Below are 21,300 nucleotides of genomic sequence, written 5' to 3'. Positions count from 1 at the left end.
ATTGGTGCCTCATTAATGCTACCCCATTTGCTATTCACACAGTATAAGATAATCAATGAATTAATTTTACAAAAGCAAAGAACTGACCTCCTCCTTCATACCCACAGCATATTTTTTTGCCACAAAATAATTTTTCTGTAAGAGTGCCAAATCAGTTACAGTCATTCTACAAACAACTTCAGTGGTTTTCAACCAGGAAAGATCATCAGTGGCACTGTCTGATGACAATCTATCAGCTGTTTGTTTTAAGAAGTAACACCTGGAAATAAAAGCACATGTACAGTTAACATTAATGGTGAAACTTTCTGGCAGATTAAAACAGTGTGCCAGACTGAGACTCGAACCCAGGACCTTTGCCTTTCGCAGGCAAGTAGTCTGCCAACTGAGCTACCCAAGCATGACTCACGTCCCATCCTCACAGCTTTAATGCCACCAGCACCTCGTCTCCTACCTTCCAAATTTCACAGAAGCTCTCCTGCGAACCTTGCAGAACTAGCACTCCTGGAAGAAAGGATATTGTGGAGACATGGTTGAGCCACAGCCTGTGGGATGTTTCTAGAATGAAATTTTCACTCTACAGTGGAGTGTGCGCTGATATGAAACTTTCTGGCAGATTAAAACTGTGTGCCGGACAGAGACTTGAACTCGGGACCTTTAACTTTCACGGGCAAGTGTTCTGCCAACTGAGCTACCCAAGCATGACTCACGCCCTGTCCTCACAGCTTTAATTCCACCAGTACCTTGTTTCCTACCTTCCAAACTTCACAGAAGCACACTCCACTGTAGAGTGAGAATTTCATTCTAGAAACATTCCCCAGGCTGTGGTTAAGCCATGTCTCCAAAATATCCTTTCTTTCAGGAGTGCTAGTTCTGCAAGGTTCGCAGGAGAGCTTCTGTGAAGTTTGGAAGGTAGGAGAGGAGGTACTGGCGGAATTAAAGCTGTGAGGATGGGGTGTGAGTTGTGCTTGGGTAGCTCAGTTGGCAGAGTACTTGCCTGCGAAAGGCAAAGGTCTCGAGTTCGAGTCTCGGTCCGGCACACAGTTTTAATCTGCCAGGAAGTTTCATATCAGCGCACATTCTGCTGTAGAGTGAAAATTTCATTCTAGAAACATTAATGGTGTGTCTTACAATGAAAGTCATACACAGAAATGAAATAAAAGTGAAAAATCTTAAAAAATGTGACAGGAAACACTTGTTTCATAATTTTATAAGCAAAACACAGTCCTGATTTTATAGATATTGCTGTAACAGGTTTTGACTAAATCAGGCCATGTTCAGATCTGAAATATGGATAGGATGATAGTTATCACAGGAATCCTCTGTTTTATACCAACATGGTGATACCAATCACCTCCTCCACATTTTAGATCTTTATACTGCTGATTTGGCTAAAACCAGTCATAGGAATAAAAATAAATGGTCTAGACTGTGCTTTATTCATAAGAATTGTCATCAATCAATACTTGAGACTTTTTGAGATTGTATATAACAATACATGAAAATAAACAAGTTAGGAGTACAGATAATATGAAAATAATACAGTTTAAAAAATTCATGGGTTGAATGAAAAATAAAAGTGAGAAAAGGTAACCACTTATCTGCAGCTGCATAGCAACACTCAACAGTACAGAGAAGTATTGACTTTCAAACTATTGTCTTTCTCCAACTTAAGGATACAAAATCACATACACATCCACATAGACATCCAAACACAATCTACCCAAATTGATTTTGGTCTTTGTCTAGACCAGTAGCTCGAAAATTTACACCTTTATTTATTTATTTTTGGCCTATGCGACCTAATACTATGTAGTGAGTTCAGATGTCGGGAAATGGTTAAGATATTTGTGCCTATCAGTAATATCATTTTTATGTCTTAAATTTTTGTTTTTAATGGCAGTAAATAGAAAATAATAAATCTGCAATTACCTGTACAAAACTTTCCGTTCCCAGTCTTCAAGTGAACTTGTTGCACTTGGTAAATCTGTAGCCCATGGCTTCATGAACTGTTCCAGTTTTGTGAGATCAGCTTCAAGATTGGAGATGTTTGCAATGTCCAGATAGAGCTGAAAAGTACATTCAATTTTATGACAAAAAGAGAGATTCTAAGAGTGAGGTGGGGGATGGAGGGTGCAACAGTTGATGAACGGAGACGGGGTGAGATAGTGATGAATTTGGGGGGGGGGGGGGGCAGATAATTGATGAATTAGAGGAGGGGGAGGGCACAACTGATGAAACAATGGGAGGGAGGGGACAAATTGATGGTAAAAGAGAATAAGGAAGGGGGAGGAGTGGAAGATTGGTGGTTAATATCTCATCAACAATGAGATCATTACAGACAGAGCACAAGCTTGTATTAGGGTAGTAGTGAAGGATAGAGAAGGAAAGCAGCCGTGAGCTTTCGAAGGGACCATCTCGGCATTTGCCTTAAGCATTAGGGAAATCTTGGAAAACATAAATCAGGATGGCTGGACATGGGTTTGAACAGTCATCCTCCCAAATGCTCATCCAGTGTGCTAATCACTGTGCTATCCCACTCATCGGAAGGAAGGAGCAAAAGGTGACAGTGAAACTAACAGAGGAGAAGAAAACAGAGCAAATAGGCAGTTCAAGTGAGTCTAGTAATGAGCAAACTGTCATTTTAAAATCACCACAAACTGCTCTTTATTTCTCTACTGAAAATATTTGTTAACAGTGTGGAGACAGGATGTGACTGTACTTTCCATACAAAATTAAAAACATATGCACAAGTCAAACTTCCTTTAATCCAAATTCATGGAATTATGGAGTAATTTACTCACAGCTTTGTTCCCATCCACCTGACAGTGAAAAGTATTAACCTCTCTAGTGAGAACAAACTGCTTCTGTATGTATCATCAAGTCAATGCAATTCTCACACCATCATTTTCCAGCATGTAATGAAACAAGTGAAGATTCAAATAGATTCTCTCAAGGTACATACCATTATCTCTGTTATTCTCTGCAGATCCATCAGTCTTTTGCTTCTGATGGCATATGATGCAGGACCTATTTCTGCCCATTGTTGCAGAAAGAGTGAAAGGTACTGTTCTGCATGTATGCGAGCATTAATAAATTTGTTGTTTGTAATGTCTAATATTGAGAGCTCCTCACTCATGGATTGCTGCAACAGTAATTACAATCAATTTATTTCCTCCATTTACATTCTGTAATGTATACCATAAAAGAACTAATTAAATAAGTACAGATAAGAAACTTTTAGTAATACTCTTGATCAACACAGGGGTTCTACGATATTTGCACAGTAGTATTTTTTTTTTTTTTTTTGTCTGATCCTACCAGTGGTATTATTGATGAATTTCTTACAACTGACTTTCCATATTGCTACATGGTGCAGCTGGCACAATTTAACAGGTATTAATATACTTTGCAAAAACTAAATTGTGATGTTTTAATTGTTTTAGTAAGTGTAAGCATTAACTGAAACATAATGAGTTTCTTTTAACTAGTAGTGAAAACTACTACCTTCTGTCATACTTCTCAAAACCTTCTGAACATACTGTGAGACTGCTAAATGCCTGAGGCAACCAGTGCCCCCACCCCCTTTTTTATATCTTCTCATAATTTACTGCTTGTTGGCTAAAATGTTTGAGACAGTTATTGAACCAATTGGTGAAATAATAACTACAACGCACTGTTGTATAGTGATCCTACTAAATACTTTTCCAATCACCTTCCATGTCCTATAATCTTCTATATCTCACAGTCCTCCTCATTTCACAACTTCATACGAGTTGTGCACACTATTGACTGAATACCAACACAAATTAAGTATTACTATCCTGCTTTACCAACTCACGAAACAGAATTTTGTTTCAGTACATGGAGACACCAATTCGCATTAAAACGATAAAGGAAGAAATAATTTTGGGAAGTTTCAATAAGAAATACTATGACTGCTGGAACACAAGGCTGGTCACAAATCTTACTTCATTCTCTAAATTTTGAAGTTATCGTTACTATCAACTCCACAGTTTGCCATAAACACTACAAATTTGTCCTTGGTGTGGGTGGAGTGGGGAAAAGGGTTGTGGGGAAGGGCCAGGCCTAAGAATATTGACCAGCCACTTTCCAAAAACTTAAGGTTGCTCTACTGTATAAAAAGTGCAGCATTTTTGACACTGACAACAGTATAGAAAACCTACAAACAGAAACAGGTATTCAGATGCTACTTCGCACCCCCACCACCACCACCACCACCACCACCACCACCACAGAAGCAAGTAGTGCTCAACATTCTGTCTTCAAATGCCTTCCATATCAGTGACAATAACGGTTTGGAATCTGAGTCCAATTTCTCAACACTTTGTGTGCAGCTGACATAACCTTAAGGCGTTTGCAGGAAATGAGAATGTTTGGAAGAGGTAATACTACATCATGGCAGTTACAATGATTTTTCACAATGTGGAATGTGCTTCCAGAAATGATTGCCAAGTCTGAAGACTTCCAAGTTTCTACTGTAACCGCTAGATTGTTATATTGATATCAATGAAAAAAAATTGGTTTTAGGTGACGTTTGAGTTCTCTCAGTGTCATGTGTGCTGTATAGATTTTGTGTTCCAAATGTGCAGAAACATTTGGACCAAATAATTTACAGTCCTTGACGAGTCTACAGATGATGACAGTGAAGTATTTATCAATGATTTGGATTACATGACATATGAAAATATGTCGTATTTCTAGACTTTTTGGAAGATGAGTTGCCACCCATGTTTATCTTATACATCAGGAAATGTATCCTAGTATATGAGGCCAGTGAATGTAACATTGGACTGTGTATCTCTCCATGTTTCAATGTGACTCAAACTGTACTCTACTATGAATGTTAAATTTTGCTTTTACCTTGTATTTTGCATGATTCTTCAGATGCAAATGGACTGTAAAAGAAGTTCAAACAGAAAAAAAATCACATTTTCACTTATGTATAATTTCTTTCTCTGATGATTACTGCTTTGAAGTCAGGTTTAACACTAATAATATCAAAATATTTGTATTTAAAGCAGAAAGTCCAAGTACCCTAAAAATGTTTTGCAATTCCAACTACATACTTGTGCACATGAGCTATAACTTCCAAAATAATCATATTTTAGCCAGTCCATAGGTAATGGTAGCTATCAATGAGACAAGCACCATAAATGTTAAAGAAGACACTGAAGGCAAATAGCTATGGTGGTTTGTCAATAGACAGGGCTTTCATTATAATTAATTATGCTAGTAAGAGAAACAATTCTCATTCTGTTAGATTACCATTCATTTCTAGAGTTACTGACAACCTCAGGCTAACACCTGTTCTTATCTCAAGAATTCAGGGAACAACCTTGGATTTCACACTCTACAATTTGCAACTTCAAATCACAAAATAGAATGTTTGCATAACGTATACACTACCCCAGATGGTAACTCTGAGGAGGGATCTGCCTTTACATTTTGTACTGCAATGGGACCTAGGATTCTATGGAGCCTCAGCATCTGAGGTGTAGAACACACGGAATATACTGAAATGACTTCTAAGTTTAAATTCAAGAAGTAGTGCTACTTTGTAACATTAAATATAATTCTCTCCTAAATTTTGGAGAACAAATGGAACTGGATTTTTTTCTGCAGAAGAACCACATACAAATTTTAGCAGTGCAGGAAATGAGTCGAGAATGTAGCTGATACTTAACACTGTAGAATTACAGAAAAATAGGCTGGCCAAGAAGAAACAGAAGACCTAGTAGAATGATGAGAGAAAAGAAGCACTAGAATAAAGAGCTCAAACACTGGAGAAAATGGATATGTTCAGAAAAAAGAACACCTAGAACGATTCAGACAACTAAGAAAAAAAAACATAAACAAATGATACAGGTAATAAAGAGAGCCTTCAAAAAATCTCAACTTATTGACACACAAGAAAATTCCACCAAAATCAGTAACTATAATTTTTACTGATACTTTTAAACATGTAGTCACAGGGTATAAAGCATCAAGCATTTATTACATTTATTGAATGTGGAGAGGGAAAGAAAGGAAACAAAAGGGTATGGAACACTGCTGTCAGCTGCACTGGGACACTATGCAGAATCGGCAGCGACGAATGAAATTTTGTACTGGACCAGGATTCAAACCCGGGATCCCCTGCTTACTAGGCAGGTGCAGTAACCACTGCGCCATCTGGTATACAGTGTTATAGCAACTGCACAGACTATCTCGGCTCACCTCACGGCCAATCCACACTCCCATCGAGCGCCACCTATCTGCAGCCCCTGACCATTTCCTCCATATTCACTCTTCTGAGATTCCCACAGGGGGTCGGACATATTCGTGCATCCACACTGAAAAGGTGGACTCATTGCCCAGCTAGGCTTATCAAATTGCATGTTCTTTCAGACATATTTGGAAGAACAGACACCACACATTCATTCATATAATTTCATCAGGTATTTGTTTGAAAGATGAAAATGACAAAAAAGGTTTAAATAAAAAAAGATAATTGTGAAATTTTAGCAAAACTTTCTGATGGCTTCTTAAACTGTGTTGTTCTAATAGTTAAATTAGAATCTGCAGCAATTTGGAAAACAGGAAAGAAGAGTGAAAAATAGTATTAAGAAAGGGAACAAAGCAAATGTCAGCAATTATAGAGGAGTATTTCTTCTGCCGGTGGTGTCAAAAATTTTATCAAAAAAGGTTCGAATAAAAAAAAAAGATAATTGTGAAATGGAAAACAGGAAAGATTCCAGAAGAGTGAAAAACAGTATTAAAAAAAGGAACAAAGGAAATGTCAGCAATTACAGAGGAGTTTGCTTCTGCCAGTGGTGTCAAAAATTTTATCAAAAATTCTCCTAGACAAATTTGAAGAAACTTTGGACAAACAGCTGTTAGAACATCTTTGTGGTTTTTGAAGGTAAAGATCCTGTACACAACAGATTTTTAAATTGAAATCAGTAGTTCACCACAAACTGTTAAACAGTAATATTATTAGGGAATCTGGGGTTCAAGCAAAATTTGCAAATATAATTTATGAAATGGATATCTAAAGTCAAACAATGGGGAGCCCAGGGTGGAATATCAACAATATTATGAAAGGACATATTGCTACACTCCGTTAAGATGATGCAATGAAAAGACTGTTATATAATAGTATTCAGTCAAAGCCTCTTCACAAAAGAGAAGTGTACAGACACTCACACAAGCAAGCATACCTCACACACACAACCAGTACCTCTGGACACTCTGGCCACACTGCAACAGAAACACATTGAATGGGAGTGAGGTGGGGAAGGGGGAAGGATAGCGTGGTCTAGGTGGCGGAATAGGAATTGGCACTGCCTGGTGGAACATGTAAGGACTGGAAGTGGCATGACAGGACTGACAGATGTAGTGACAGGAGGCTTTGGGGCAGGGAGAGGGGGTGGGGAATAGGGAATGGAAAGGAGAGGAGCAGAGAAGGAGAAAAGATCAATGGATGCGCTGAAAGAGAGCAGCGCACAATGAGGGCGAGAGGAAGTAAATTGTGATGAGGTGACATGACAGAGTGGGCAGAAAGGGTCGAGTGGCAGGTGTGAGGACATTAGGTTACCATAGACTGAGGTTGGGATCACTTTAGGAGCAGAGAATGTGTTATAAGGATAACAGTCATCAGTACAATTCAGTAAATCTGGGCATGGAGTGAACGATGCAGGTGGCCTGGGTTGTGAAGCAACCATTGAATTCAACTATGTTACGCACAGTGTCATGTGCCACAGGGTTGTCCACTTTGATCTTGGTCACAGTTTGGCAATTGGCATTCATCCTTGTGGACAGCTGGTTTATAGTTATACTAATAAAAAGAGTTGTACAATGGCTGCAGCAGAGCTGGTATATAGCATGGTTGCTTTCACAAGTGGCCTGGCCTCTGATGGAATAGGAAAGTCGACGACACGACTGCAATAGGTGGTGCTGAGTGGGTGGTCTAAGCAGGCCTTGCATCTGGGTCTTCCACAGGCATATGATCCCTACGCCAAGTGTTTCGGATTGGTAGTGTCATAGGGATGAACGAGGATGTTGTGGAAGTTGGGCTGGTGACGGAACACCGCTTTAGGAGTGGTGGGAAGGATCTTTGATATCCCTCATTTCAGAGCATTATGATAGATAATCAAATCCCTGACAGAGATGTGGTTCAGTTGCTCCAGTCAGGAGTGGTATTGGGTGATGAAGGGGGAACTCCTTTGTAGCTGGTTCTTGGGGATGGTGGGATGACTGGGAGGTGTCTGGGGATGTGGCATGGGAAATTTGTTTGCAGAAAAGGTCTGGGGGATAGTGCCTGTTCGTGAAGGCCTTTGTGAGACCCTCAGCATAACGGGTCTCACAACAGCCTTCACAGACAGACACTATCCCCCAGTCCTAGTCTGCCTACAGATTTACCATGCCATATCCCCAACATCCACAACCGCCCCCACAGAAATGCAAATACGATCATTCCTTTTAATTTGCATAACAATAATTTAATTCATAATTAAGGTGTATAATGGAAGTTCTGGAAATGTGCTCTCTCTCTCTCTCTCTCTCTCTCTCTCTCTCTCTCTCTCTCTCTCTCTGCCCCTCCCTTCCTTCCTCTATTTGGATTACCGTATTTACTCGAATCTAAGCCGCACTTTTTTCCGGTTTTTGTAGTCCAAAAAACCACCTGCGGCTTAGAACCGAGTGCAAAGCAAGTGGAAGTTCTGAAAAATGTTGGTAGGTGCCGCCACAACTAACTTCCGCCGTCGAATATATATAGCGCTACACAGGCATCCTTTGTAGGCACAAAGATAAATACTGGCGCCAAAACCTCTGCGTCAGTAAATAAAATTAAAAAAAAAAATTGGAAGATGAGCTTTTTTTCTCCGCCCGAGTTTTGACCACTGCATTTTCATTTTCATACATTATCCAACGAAGTAAATACAAATTCTGTATTGTTCATCTTCGAATTTCAATGTACTACGAAAATCCGACTGGTAATACTGGGATTTTTGTCAATATGGCCAACTCTACGGTCTGAATTTTTTCCTACCTGTGAGAAGAGATGGTCGCTAATAGGAACCTGATGAAATGTGAATCACATGCAGTATTCTCTTCACCATAAGAATAATACGAATATAAACATTTTGCCATGTATTCTTTCGTGTTTGCTTCTATCTCATTTAAATCCTGTCTGCCAAATAAACTACGAAACTAGAGTGAGACAACAGCAAACGCGGAAGAATATATGTATCGTGTCATGTTTATATTCGTATTACTCTTATGCCTAATAGTGATACAGTCAGAAATGAAGCACGGCGACTGACTATATTTTTAAATCTAAGATTACTAATTTCTGTGCAGAATTTTATGTACTAAAGAAGCGGCCGCAAATATTTTCAAACGGAGAAAAATTTTCGCCAAATTCTCATTCAGAACATGTTCTATCACACGCAGTCTATTTGGTTCTTGTTGATCATTATCAAAGAAAGCAGCAGTGTAAGTAACAACAAATAGCAGTCTCTTGCCATTGTTTCGCTCATGAGATGATTCCTCTCTTTTTTTAATTGTAGGCGGCGGTAGCGCGCACAAAAGCAAGCCATGCCGCGAGCAGCGACAGGCCGTAAACACGCACTATCAGAATGCGACAAACAATGCATGACACAGTATAGTAATGCATTTTCAGCTTAGAGTGACTGACATAAACACCTATAACATAGAAAACGGCACTTATCAGATCAAAGCAAAATAAGCAATCGATTCAAACCAGACGAAGCACGTGAAAAAGGAAGGGTATCCATATAAATACGGACGGGGCGCCTGACGCATAGCAATGTCTACCTGGTAAAGCTTAACTGCTAAGCTTTCAACTCGAACCAAACTAATGTAGCTGTATAGTCATTCATTCGACCTAAATTGTGTCTCATATTACAATGGACCAACTTTGTTTCGATTTGGAGGTGCGGCCTAAAACTTTTCTCCCCCTTGAATTTCGAGTCTCAAATTTCAGGTGCGGCTTAGATTTGGGAATTTTTTTTTCCCTTCATTTCGAGTCTCATTTTTCAGGTGCGGCTTAGATTCGAGTGCGGCTTAGATTCGAGTAAATACGGTACACTGCCAGTGTCTTCATTGATTTTTGTCACAGTTTATATTGCCTAACTTATTTATAAAAGCAAGAAAAGCTGCAGCTGATCGGTTCTCAATATAAACACAGGAATGAAATGCATCAATCATATTTTCAACATTCCACATAAATTCTGCTGTGAGAAGCCTTATTTTAATAGCTATTAACAAGGGCAGCAACAAAATATCTCACAGGAAATCAAAGTTGCTACAATTCAGATAGGGGAGTCATACATAAATATTAGATCTAATGATTTTTGTAGCAAAATGACAGTTTGTATTGCACAGATTGTCCCAGGGATATAATTGCAATTGATGGCCATTACTGTAAATGTGACCTAGAACTATGGTAATTAACTCTTTGGCTCTGCTGGCTCAATTTATGTTACAACAGTGAAAAAGAAGTATGTTTAGAGATTACAGGGGGTGTAGTATTACTTTACTCTTCAAGTCTTATGAATGTCGCATGCCTTTCTATGTCAGCAACACATTCAGATGTAATCTGGACAAGAATCAATTTAAAATGGAGTACAAAGTGCAGACTCTTTTCTATTTTGGAGAGGCAATATGTGGTATCACTGTAAAACAAGTCTAGTCACTGAGACCCAAATGACAACCATACAATTTGGTGAATATATCCTGTAACTCATAAAAGAATAGTATTAAAAATACTATGGACAGTATATTCCTGGCCACCACACAGAGGAATAATTTAGCTGCAGACAGCCAAACCCCCCCCCCCCCCCCCCCCCACACACACACACACACAAACATGGCCACTATTTACAATCACTGTGGCCTGAATGCAGGCTGGAATAACATATGACGTGAGCAGCAGCAATTCAAACTGGGTGGTGAGGGTTAGGAGGTGGCATGGGGCTGGGAGGAGGAGGAAGAGTAGGGTAGATGTGGGTGGAAGGTGTTGTGCTGCTTTTGAAAGAATGCAAGGACTTGGTGGGGGCAGGAAAGGGCTGCTAGGTGAGATTGGGAAACTGTACTGGGAGAGGCAGGAAAGGGGAGAGGAGAGAAGCAGATAAAGGGAAAAAGACTATTGGGTGCACTGGCAGAATGAAGATATATATTGCCCTGGAATGGGACCACCGGAGGTTGAAGACAGGGGTATTGTGGGAACGAAGAATATGTTACAGTGATAGAACTTATCTGCACAATTCAGAAAAGCTGGTGTTGGTACAAGGGATTCAGATGATGCAGGCTGTGAATCAGGGACTGATGTGAAGCACATTGTGTTGGTAGCACACTCAGAAATGTAGGAGGTGATAGTTGACTGGAGGATATCTGTTTCTGAATGAAGCCAGGTGGGTAATTTTGGTCTGTGAAAGCCTTAAAAAGATTCTTGGGAGGTTTGGGGAGGGACTGCTTGCCACTCCAGATGTGAAAACCATGAGGGGTTAGGCTATATTGAAAGGACCTCTTGGTATGGAATGGGTAGCAACTGTCAAATTGGAGGTGTTATTTGTAGGTTTGATGTGGATGGAAGTACTGATGCAGGCAACCTTGAGATGAAGGTCAACAAAGAGGAAGGTGGTTTGTAGGTTGAGTAGGACCAGGTGAAGAACATCTTCATAATCTGGACTGAGGGTGAGGACACACTATGAATATACCTCCAAAACATCAATATCCTCTACCCCATTTGCTTCACCTGGTCCTTTTCAAACAAACAAACCACCTTCCTTGGTGTTGACTTCCACCTCAATGATGGTTACATCAATACTTCTATGCACATCAAACCTACAAATGCTTCCCCTTTGACAGCTGCCACCCAGTCCATATCAGAAGCCCCTTACATGCAGCCTGGCCACCAATGGTTGTTGCATCTGTAGTGGCAGGCAATCCCCCTCCAAATATGCCAAGCATCTCTCTGAGGCCTTCATAGACCAAAACTACCCTCCCAATCTTGTTCCAAAAGATATCTTCCATGCCTTGTCTATACAGCCCACTACCACCATCCACATATCCACTGTGGGGCTACAAATAAGCCCTCCTCACACGACACAGTACCAACCATCCATCTGTCCAGAACTGGAGCAACTGAATCACATCCTCCACCAGAGTTTTTACTAAATCTTGTCATGCCCTGAAATTGAAACGAGGAACATCCCAACCACTATTCCCGCCCCCTCCCCCCTTGCTTCCCGCCATTGTGGCATGCTGCCACCCATTGAACCTATGGAACATTTTTGTCCATTCCTACTGCACCCCTAATCCCACTCTGTGGCTTCATGTTTCATATCCTTGAAACAGACCTAGATGCAAGACCTGTCCCAAACATCCTTCCACTACAACGTAATCCAGACCCGTCACACACATCTCCTCTCACATAAAAGGCAGGGCTGTTCCGTGAAAGGATCCATGTGATCTACAAGCTAAGTTGCAATCACTGTGTTGCTTTCTACATGTGCATGACAACTACAAAGCTGGCTGTCTGGATTAATGGCCACTGTCAAACTATGGCCAAGAGGCAGCTGGACCACCCAGTTTCTGAACATGCTGCCAAACACAACGTGATTCACTTCAATGACTGCTTCACACACTGCATCATTGGATGCTACAAACTCCCGCTTTTTTGAATTGCACAGGTGGGGTCTCTCCCTACAACATATTCTTTGTTCCTACGTACATGTACAACCTCCTGGCCTCAACCTCCACTAGTCCCTGTCTACCATCTACCAATCCCCTTCCCTATTCCCACTCCAGCACTATGTACACCTTCATTCTGCCAATGCACGCAGTAGTCTGTTCCCCCTCTCTACTTCTGTCCTCTCTCTCTGTCCTGATTTTAGATGGAGAAAGCCAAGCCAAATGGTACATGTGTTTCATTAAGACCACTGATGTTATTTTATTTCAATAAAATGAAACACATTTGGTGATAAAAATATGCATTTCCTTGGAGTCGCAAGACATATTTAAAATACCTTCCTTGATATCAGAAATGATCTCAGGAAAAAGTAGGCCTCTTTAAAAAAGTTTGGTTCCCGGCCAGGTTGGAGATTTTCTCTGCTCATGAACTGGGTGTTGCGTTGTCCTCATCATCATTTCCTGATCACCTACATGCAAGTCACCTTATGTGTTGTCACCTGAATGAAGACTTGCAGCGTGGCAGCCAAACTTCCCCAGATGGAGCCTCCAAGGCATCAATGCCACACGATCATTTCATTTTACTGGTATTGTGTGGTTTTTCTTTTGAGAAATATATGAGTACATAGTGTACAAACTGTCAGCGACTGCCACAATTTTCTTCTGCTTGTCATCCATACTCTCTAATATACGAACTACTTTCAAAGTGCCAAAATGATATACTACAATAAATAAAAGTCTATAAAACACTACATTGTATAATGTATTTGTAGTGAGACAGTTGCAATTTCTGAAATCCATTGCCCATGGGCTCTGGCCTGCTGAGGAACACTGCCATCCTGGGTCCATGGATAATCCACGAAAATCCATTGCATTATGCCGCACACTAACAGACCCGGCCTGTGGGCAGATCGATGAGGCTAGATCCAACCAGCAGGGCCTGCTCATTAGTGGGAAACAATGGGCTTCAGATCGGCAGGCCCAATCCGTTACAGATATATGCAGAAATGGCCTGCGGTTTCGGCCCACTGTCTATGTCCATTCATATGGCATGCTATTCAAGTGTCACAGACACCATGTTGATAAAATGAGACGATGGTCGTCAACACATGCAACAGATAAATTGCGTGAATACTCAGAGAATCAATACTAATGGGAATAGGTAACAAATCACTGTGAAGATAATCGCTGAGCCGCATACAAGCAAGTAGGAAAGAATCGCACTATCACAACTAAATTTTCAGCCATAACCTTTGTCAGAAAATGAGAGCACACACATTTTTATATAATCATTCAGACACAAATCATGCACATATGACCACTGACTCAGGCCACTGTATCACCAGTCTCTGAGAATCAGATACAAACAAACCACTGATCACACCTCCCTGCCTCTTGTTGGCAGCTGCTAGGCTAATGGCAAGAAGTGGTGGCAGCACTGACTGCAAGCTGAGGGGAATGGTAGGATGGGGAGAAGTGGTAAGAATGAGGGAGTAGGGAAGCATCACACATACTCAGCTGCGTCCATCCACCAACAATGAATTACATCTCAGCAAAGAAACAATTTCATCACTGAGACAAAAATGAGGTTTTCCCAGTATTTTCTCCAAATTTCCCTGATATTTCCCTGATTTCTCTGACACATTTGAAATTCCCTGATTTCCGGAACTCGTGCAGCCCTGACACCGTATGCCTGCACTGTAGAAAGTAAGTGTGTTACAAATATTGTAATGATGCATGCTGCAAAAATAAAGAAAAAAATGTAACCAAAAACTATAGTTCCTCACCACTAGAGTGGATTTCTTTTCTTCATCAGCTAGCCATTCTTCAACACAGCTTTCAAATTCAGAGCAATCTGATCCTTTTAACTTAAGCTGTATCTGAGCTGCAAACAGGAAAGGCAGCATTTTCTCTGTGTACCTTCAAGAAAACAATAAAGGATTATGTAAATTAACTACAAACTAGTTAGCTAAATATGGTCAGTCAACACATAAAATACTGAAATTTCTCCACATTACATTTTGTACTATAAAAAATACATAGGCACAGTTCCAATATTGTTTCCAAAAACAAAAATGTATTTCTCGATTTATTGTAAAATTGCTATGTTAATACCACGGAACAAGTGCATTTAAAAAGGATACAGTGAGAATAAACTCAAAACTAGACAGGTCACAGTCAATACTTTGAGTGTATCTGAAGATATAACCAAGAGACCACCAACAGACTTTTGAACATAATTCTGTTTCTGAAGTTGGGCAAACAAACATTTGTAGGAGGAGGGAGAGGGTGGTGGTGGTGGTGGTGGTGGTGGTGGTGGTGGTGGTGGTGTGGGTGGGGGGAGTAAAAGAAGAAGAACTGACAAATAAAGGTTTTATAGCAGATATATGAGGAATTTAGTTTGAGCTCTGTAGCCAGATCTTGAGGTGATCTTCAAAATCTGGTGGCATGGATGAGATGCAGGCAATCTTAAGCTGTTCCAGGATAGCAACGTTCTGCCACATTTCTTTTATTTATTCATATTTCTGTTATTGCTACTCCATTTTCCATCAAAAGTCTTTGAAGCTTCTACAGGTGGATGATGAGAGTAAGACTGCTTTTATTGAGTGCAGGAATGTTCTCAACTACGGGGAAATAAAGATTAAAAGATTTTTGTAAACTCTTGCTTGAAAGCAGATTCCTGTCACAAGAATGGGGGAGCTATATGGCTAAGAATAGGGAACCAGAAAGTTGGAGTATTATTGTCTGTTTTTGTGTTGTGCAAGTCTGGTTGCGCTGTGTGTCTATGCATTTGGTGTATCAGCTGTTGATCCATATTTTAATGCAGAATTCTGCCACAAACACACCAGTCCAAAAGTAGAAGCTCTTGGTGTTGAAGCTGGTGGACCACATTGCATACTACGATGTTGCTGCATGATGTTATTTTTTTGTCTTCATCTTAGTGCCAGTTATCAGCAAGAGCTCTGTAAAGCTGATTGTCACATCTAGAGTGGCCCCTAGATAATGTGTGCCTCAACTGTTTCTCTTCCTTCTGATTACATCTGGGGTTTCCCTGGTGCAGTTAATAAATGCAAGGGGGCACCTGCCGAACACTGCTGGCCACATACTGTGGAGACTAGCAAGTTACAGGCAATGCACTGGCTCAACTGTTTCCTAGAAAGACATGTTCCAGCCCTATTGCTCCGGCTAGTGTCAAACACTGGGCAGTTGGGTTAAGGAACTTGCACCAACAGTGACCACTGATGACAAATTAGTGAGAAGCTTTTGAACACTCATTCAGCATTATGGTACTTGGTCAACAGTGACTTGTGTTCTGATTAGACTACCCTGGTTAGATTTATTTGGTTGCCAAGCATCATCAGGTTCTGTAATGATAGGGCAGTATGATCTAATTTTAGTTCTGTATTCAGTACTGTTATAAACTTATAAGGCACTGTTCTGTGTTTTGAAGGTTGATAATTCTATTAATTTTCCACTCCATAGCTTTTTTATGTTAATACTTTAAAATTTAATGAGAATACATTCAGAGCTCTGACGCCTGTACGGAATGATCTACTTTCATGTATTTCATTGTGTAAGTTTGTTATCACTAGCTTTTAATAAGTTTGTTTTGAATGTTATAGTATGGCCAGTTACTGCATGACCTTATCATATGAGTCAGGTGGAGCCTGCATCCACTTCTTGTGGCAGAGCTCGGCTCCTGACTGTGTCGCCCAAGCTCAAGCCGATGAAATTTCATGTGTCAGTGCAGTACTCGCTTGAACAAATAAAGTAACTGTGTTTTTGGAATAAATATTTTCTTGGCCCAGCAACACTCACTCCCTGCTCATCGCTCTCAACCCTTCAATGGTAGCAGAGCATGATTATCTGCGTGGTGTAGTTGTTGGTGGTGGGAACACAATTGTTAATAAGTTAGGCTATTATAGGTTAAGAATTGATGTTTATTGGTTCCTAAGTTTATTATATGCAAAGTCTATCCTTTTTTGTTTCATGTTGTAGATTCATTGTTATCAATTATGGAATCGAGAGGCATATCAGTGATTTCTTAACTAAAAAAGAAACAATTCAAGTATCATATGAGAATACATGGCCAGCGGGCGGAATTGGAGGATGGCTGTGTCACACAGCTGTGCGTGTGACTATGTTGGGCATTTGTTCACAGTGACTTGAAGCAGACAGCTCATGTTGGCAAAGGAAGTGCTGCTACAAGTGTGAGTTTGCATTGTCATGCTGTGTGGGAGAACACTGACTTCTTGGAGTGTAATAACCCTTCCTGGGCTCAAATTTAACAAGCAAAGTTCAGGGCTTAAAGTCAGTGATTATGGGCAAGTAACAAATTCCATTAATTGATGAATTACAGGATGAAGTTATGCAATTGTATGTTTGACCCAATGTATTAGAATGGCAAGGTGTATTGTTTGACAGTAAGGCAGAATCCTCTTCTATGACTGAGCAAGGTGGCACAGTGGTTAGCACACTGGACACACATTCGGGAGGCCGACTGTTCAATCCCGCGTCCAGCCATTCTGATTTAGGTTTACCGTGATATCCCTAATTTGCTCCAGGCAAATGCCGGGATGGTTCCATTGAAAGGGCACGGCCGACTTCCTTCCCTAATCGAATGGGATTGATGACCTCGCTGTTTGGTCTCATCCCTAAAACAACCCTCTTCTATGAGAGCAGCTGTATATTACCTAACCACATTCTGACCATAATTCAGAGTTTTGGCAGTTTACTTATCGAAGATGGTTACTAAACTGTTAAGTTCTTGTGGTTCTCCATTCAATTACAAAACCATGTGGATATACTTAGAACTGCCTATTCAATTATTTTTCAAATGATATATTCTTTAACTTGGGGTTGTTTGAGTAGAGGAAACGAATTATTCATTCAGTACATTGAGCAAATTCGAATCACCATTTTGGCCCTGAGGTTAAAGATTACTGAAGTGAAAGGGAGGGAATATGACCTGAGGAACATTCACATATAGCGTTTAGCGATAAACCTAGCACTTTTGCTGACCTTGAAAGATGGGATGCCAGGGGTCAGGCTAATCTGTTGTCCTTTAAAACTTGAAGAGCCCACAAGCAGGAGAGTGACTCAAATGGCTCTAAGCACTAAGGGACTTAACATCTGAAGTCATCAGTCCCCTAAAACTTAGAACTACTTAAACCTAACTAACCTAAGGACATCACACACATCCATGCCCAAGGCAGGATTCGAACCTGCGACCATAGCAGTCACGCGGCTCTGGACTGAAGCGCCTAGAACCGCTTGGCCACAGTGGCCGGCAAGAATGACTCGACCCACATACACTAGAAATTGTTATCATTGTGGAAAGCCCAGATGTTCTAGAGTATCAAAATGGACTTCTGAAATTTTGAAACAGCCGGTGCCAAAGGAACACGGGATGGCGTAGAAAGGAGTTGCCGATGAAGGTATGTAGTAAGTTGAGTACAACTGCAAAACAATTTCTACTGTTTCTCTGTGCTGCTATTAATCACGAACCTGTGTGCATCTTATTAGACTCAAGCAGTAATATTTTGATCCCAGATTGTGACTGATATCTGAAGTGCTGCAATATACGTATTTGCTGTCTTTACAACTAGTCTAATGAGCAGTACTGTGTGGTCAATGGAACGGAACAGCCATTAGTACGCTGTGCGCATGGTAGTGTGAGAATTCAGGGGTTATCACACTCAGTAAATTTTGATATTGTCAGCAGTTTTTCCATTAATATTTTAGTAGGTTGTAACTTTATTGAGAGGGCTACCTACGTTCTTGATTACTGGGCACGCAGTCCTATTTCAGATTTCAGTCCACTTTGATTTGTAGCTTGTGAGAGCATAGTTGCACCCAAGACGTTAATATGTCCCCAGTAATTTTGTTGACTTTTATGTTGCTCATCTGAAACAAGGGGCTTAAGCAGTTTCTTAATGTATTAACAGACAGCTTGGGGGTTGCGAATGAGGTTCAATATCAGATACAGTTGACAGATAGTAAACCTGTTTGCCAAGCACCATATCAGTTGTCCCCTCCAAAGATGAAAGAGCTCCATCAGAGTACTGATAAGCTGCTCGCTGAAGATAATTAAGTCACTAATCTATGCTTTGTCCATTTTTTCGGTGCCAAAGCGGAATGGCACGGGTTATTGGCTGGTCATAGATTATGGTGCCCTGAATTAAAAGGTGATTTTGCAGTCAATTCTGTTGTCAGATTTAGACAACTGTTTCACGTGGCTCACTGAAAAGAATTATTTTACTGTGTCAGAACTTAACCAAGCTTATCATCAGGTCAACCTAGCAAAAGACTCTAAATCCCTTATAGCATTTTGAATCAGTTAGAATTTACTTGAATTCAATTGTGTTCCATTTGGGTTATCTACTGATGCAGTTTTGGACAATCTTAAGTTTAACTGTGTTTATAACTATCTGGGTGATGTAGCATTAGCACATCGCAGGAACATTTGGAAAATGTCAGGCAAGTTTTCGTTCGTTGGTGTCAAGCAAGCTTGACAGTTAAACCATCCAAAGTTGATCTCCGCCCTCAGGAAACTGCTTTTTTAGGACATTTATTCCTTCCGCTGGTGTGAAGACTAGTCAGGAGTGAACCAAAGCTATCCAGAATTTTCCCCCAACATAAAATTGAGAAAGGTATAGCTTGATTCATCAATGTAATAAATTTCTTTAGGAAATTTATAACAAATTTCGCCCACTAGTGGGCCCCTTGAGTCAGCAGCATCATGAAGGGGAAGTCTTTCAGAGGACTGATACCCAGCAGGTGACATTTGATGTTCTCATACTTGCCTTAAGTAGTGCTCCCATTTTAGTGAGTCCAAATTTTGAATGTGCTTTGTAGTCCAGACTGGTGTGTACAGTTATACAACAAACTCAATGGCTTTAACTAACACTGTACAATCAATAATCACTTTAATATTGTTTATACAACATCATATTCAATCGCTGTGGTGATACTTGGAGGATTCCAGGAATTTATTCATAAAACATGGAAATACTACAACTAAAAATAAATCTCAATTCAAAATGCATTCCAGCCTCTTCAATATGGCTGCAATACGGAACCAATCACCACATTTCCTTAGCTATATGGAAGGGCCACCCACCTGTTGTCTCACACCTGTGCAAAATTGAGCTGTATCTAAACTGAGGGATCAGAAATGAATGGCGGCCCAGCAATGCCATATGAATGCAATACCCTAATTTCAATTGGACACTTCTAGAGGACACAGAGGTGACAGAAGACAAAGTTTCACATAAGAATCTATTTCCTCAGTGGTATGTGTCCATGTTACAAGTAATCACTTTTTATCTGTCACACTGTAGTTTTCCTACATCATAGGTACTCTTACTGATTACTTACACGACATGAACCGTATGGTCACCTGATGTCACAGTATCTCCCCTGATATACATTTGCAGATTATATCCAAGATCATGACAATCTGGCAAAGATGGACATGTTGAAGTGGACCAGCAGATCAACCATCGAGATCTGAGGATTTGACCTTTTTTGTGAGAGTACTAAATGATGAGTCTTGTTCACAAAACTGGTATACAGTTGGAGGTAAAGTTATTTGCATGGGTTATGGATATGACACAAATGATTCACTACAATATGTAATTATATTTGATGGAATGTATCACAACTTGTACTTTGAATATTGTGGTCATCATAGTCTAATTTTTACAGTTAACAACATAAAAAACATCAATTGTGGAATAACTAAAAATGTTAATACATTGAGTTCTCCTTGTAACATGGAAGTGGACCATTTCTGGACATATCTTCATATGCAGACTATATATATAAAATCTCCTCTACAACAGCTAGAAGTTTGTTCTCATATATATCTCAACAATTAGAAAAAATAACAACATATTACCCAGGTTTCACTTTAGGGCCATCACTTTTCCTAATACCATCAAATGGGGTGATTTCGGACAGTTTTGTTTTTATTTAGGTTGTAACTTTCATATATATACTGTTAGATTAAATTGATTGTTATGGAAGCGGTAGGGTATATGTGTAACAAATAAAATATCCCAGAACCAGAAAGTGCATGTATATTTATCTGAGGCAGTTAAATAAAGTGTCCGAAGTCACCCCATGGACTGGGGTGATTGCGGACACGTGTGTATTTTAAATATCTGTCCGAAGTTACAGTATATAGAGGACGAGTTCAGACAGTTACTGCCCCCCCCTTTTTTTTTTTAAATTCTACATGCTTTTTATTTGATTTTGGTGACATTTTACACATTTTAAGATAGCCCTTTGTTACGAATAAGTGATATCTGTAATATATGAAATTCATTATATCATTCCATAAGTTTTCATTTTGTAAGAATTTGAATAAACAGTCTCTTTGTTCACTTCTGCATGAGCTCATTTAATTTTATTTGCTTAAGTGAACGGAAAGATACTGTGACTGTCGTTTGAGGAATAAATGCAACCGTTCTTCTCCTGGCAAATTATTACAAAATTTCTTCTCTTTTTGGCTAGATTTATCTAGGTAACCTTTAACTAAATATCTAATATCCAATTTGGTGAAGGGAAATCCCCAATATG

General features: G+C 40.0%; 1 protein-coding gene across 1 annotated transcript in view; it reads right to left on the bottom strand.

The window, feature by feature from the left end:
* LOC124803212 (DNA-dependent protein kinase catalytic subunit-like) overlaps positions 1 to 21,300 on the bottom strand; it is a 561,762-nt gene that overhangs the window by 131,328 nt on the left and 409,134 nt on the right. Inside the window, exons 38-41 of the mRNA XM_047264427.1 lie at positions 14,502 to 14,634; positions 2,963 to 3,142; positions 1,930 to 2,066; positions 88 to 259 (exon numbers count right to left, since the gene is read on the bottom strand). Of these exons, the coding sequence (XP_047120383.1) occupies positions 88 to 259; positions 1,930 to 2,066; positions 2,963 to 3,142; positions 14,502 to 14,634 (622 nt within the window). The remainder of the gene's footprint in view (positions 1 to 87; positions 260 to 1,929; positions 2,067 to 2,962; positions 3,143 to 14,501; positions 14,635 to 21,300) is intronic.

The sequence above is a fragment of the Schistocerca piceifrons genome, chromosome 1, assembly GCF_021461385.2.
Source record: "Schistocerca piceifrons isolate TAMUIC-IGC-003096 chromosome 1, iqSchPice1.1, whole genome shotgun sequence".
Taxonomy (NCBI): domain Eukaryota; kingdom Metazoa; phylum Arthropoda; class Insecta; order Orthoptera; family Acrididae; genus Schistocerca; species Schistocerca piceifrons.
Note: the sequence above shows the minus strand (reverse complement) of the source record. Positions and strands in the feature narration are given on the sequence as shown.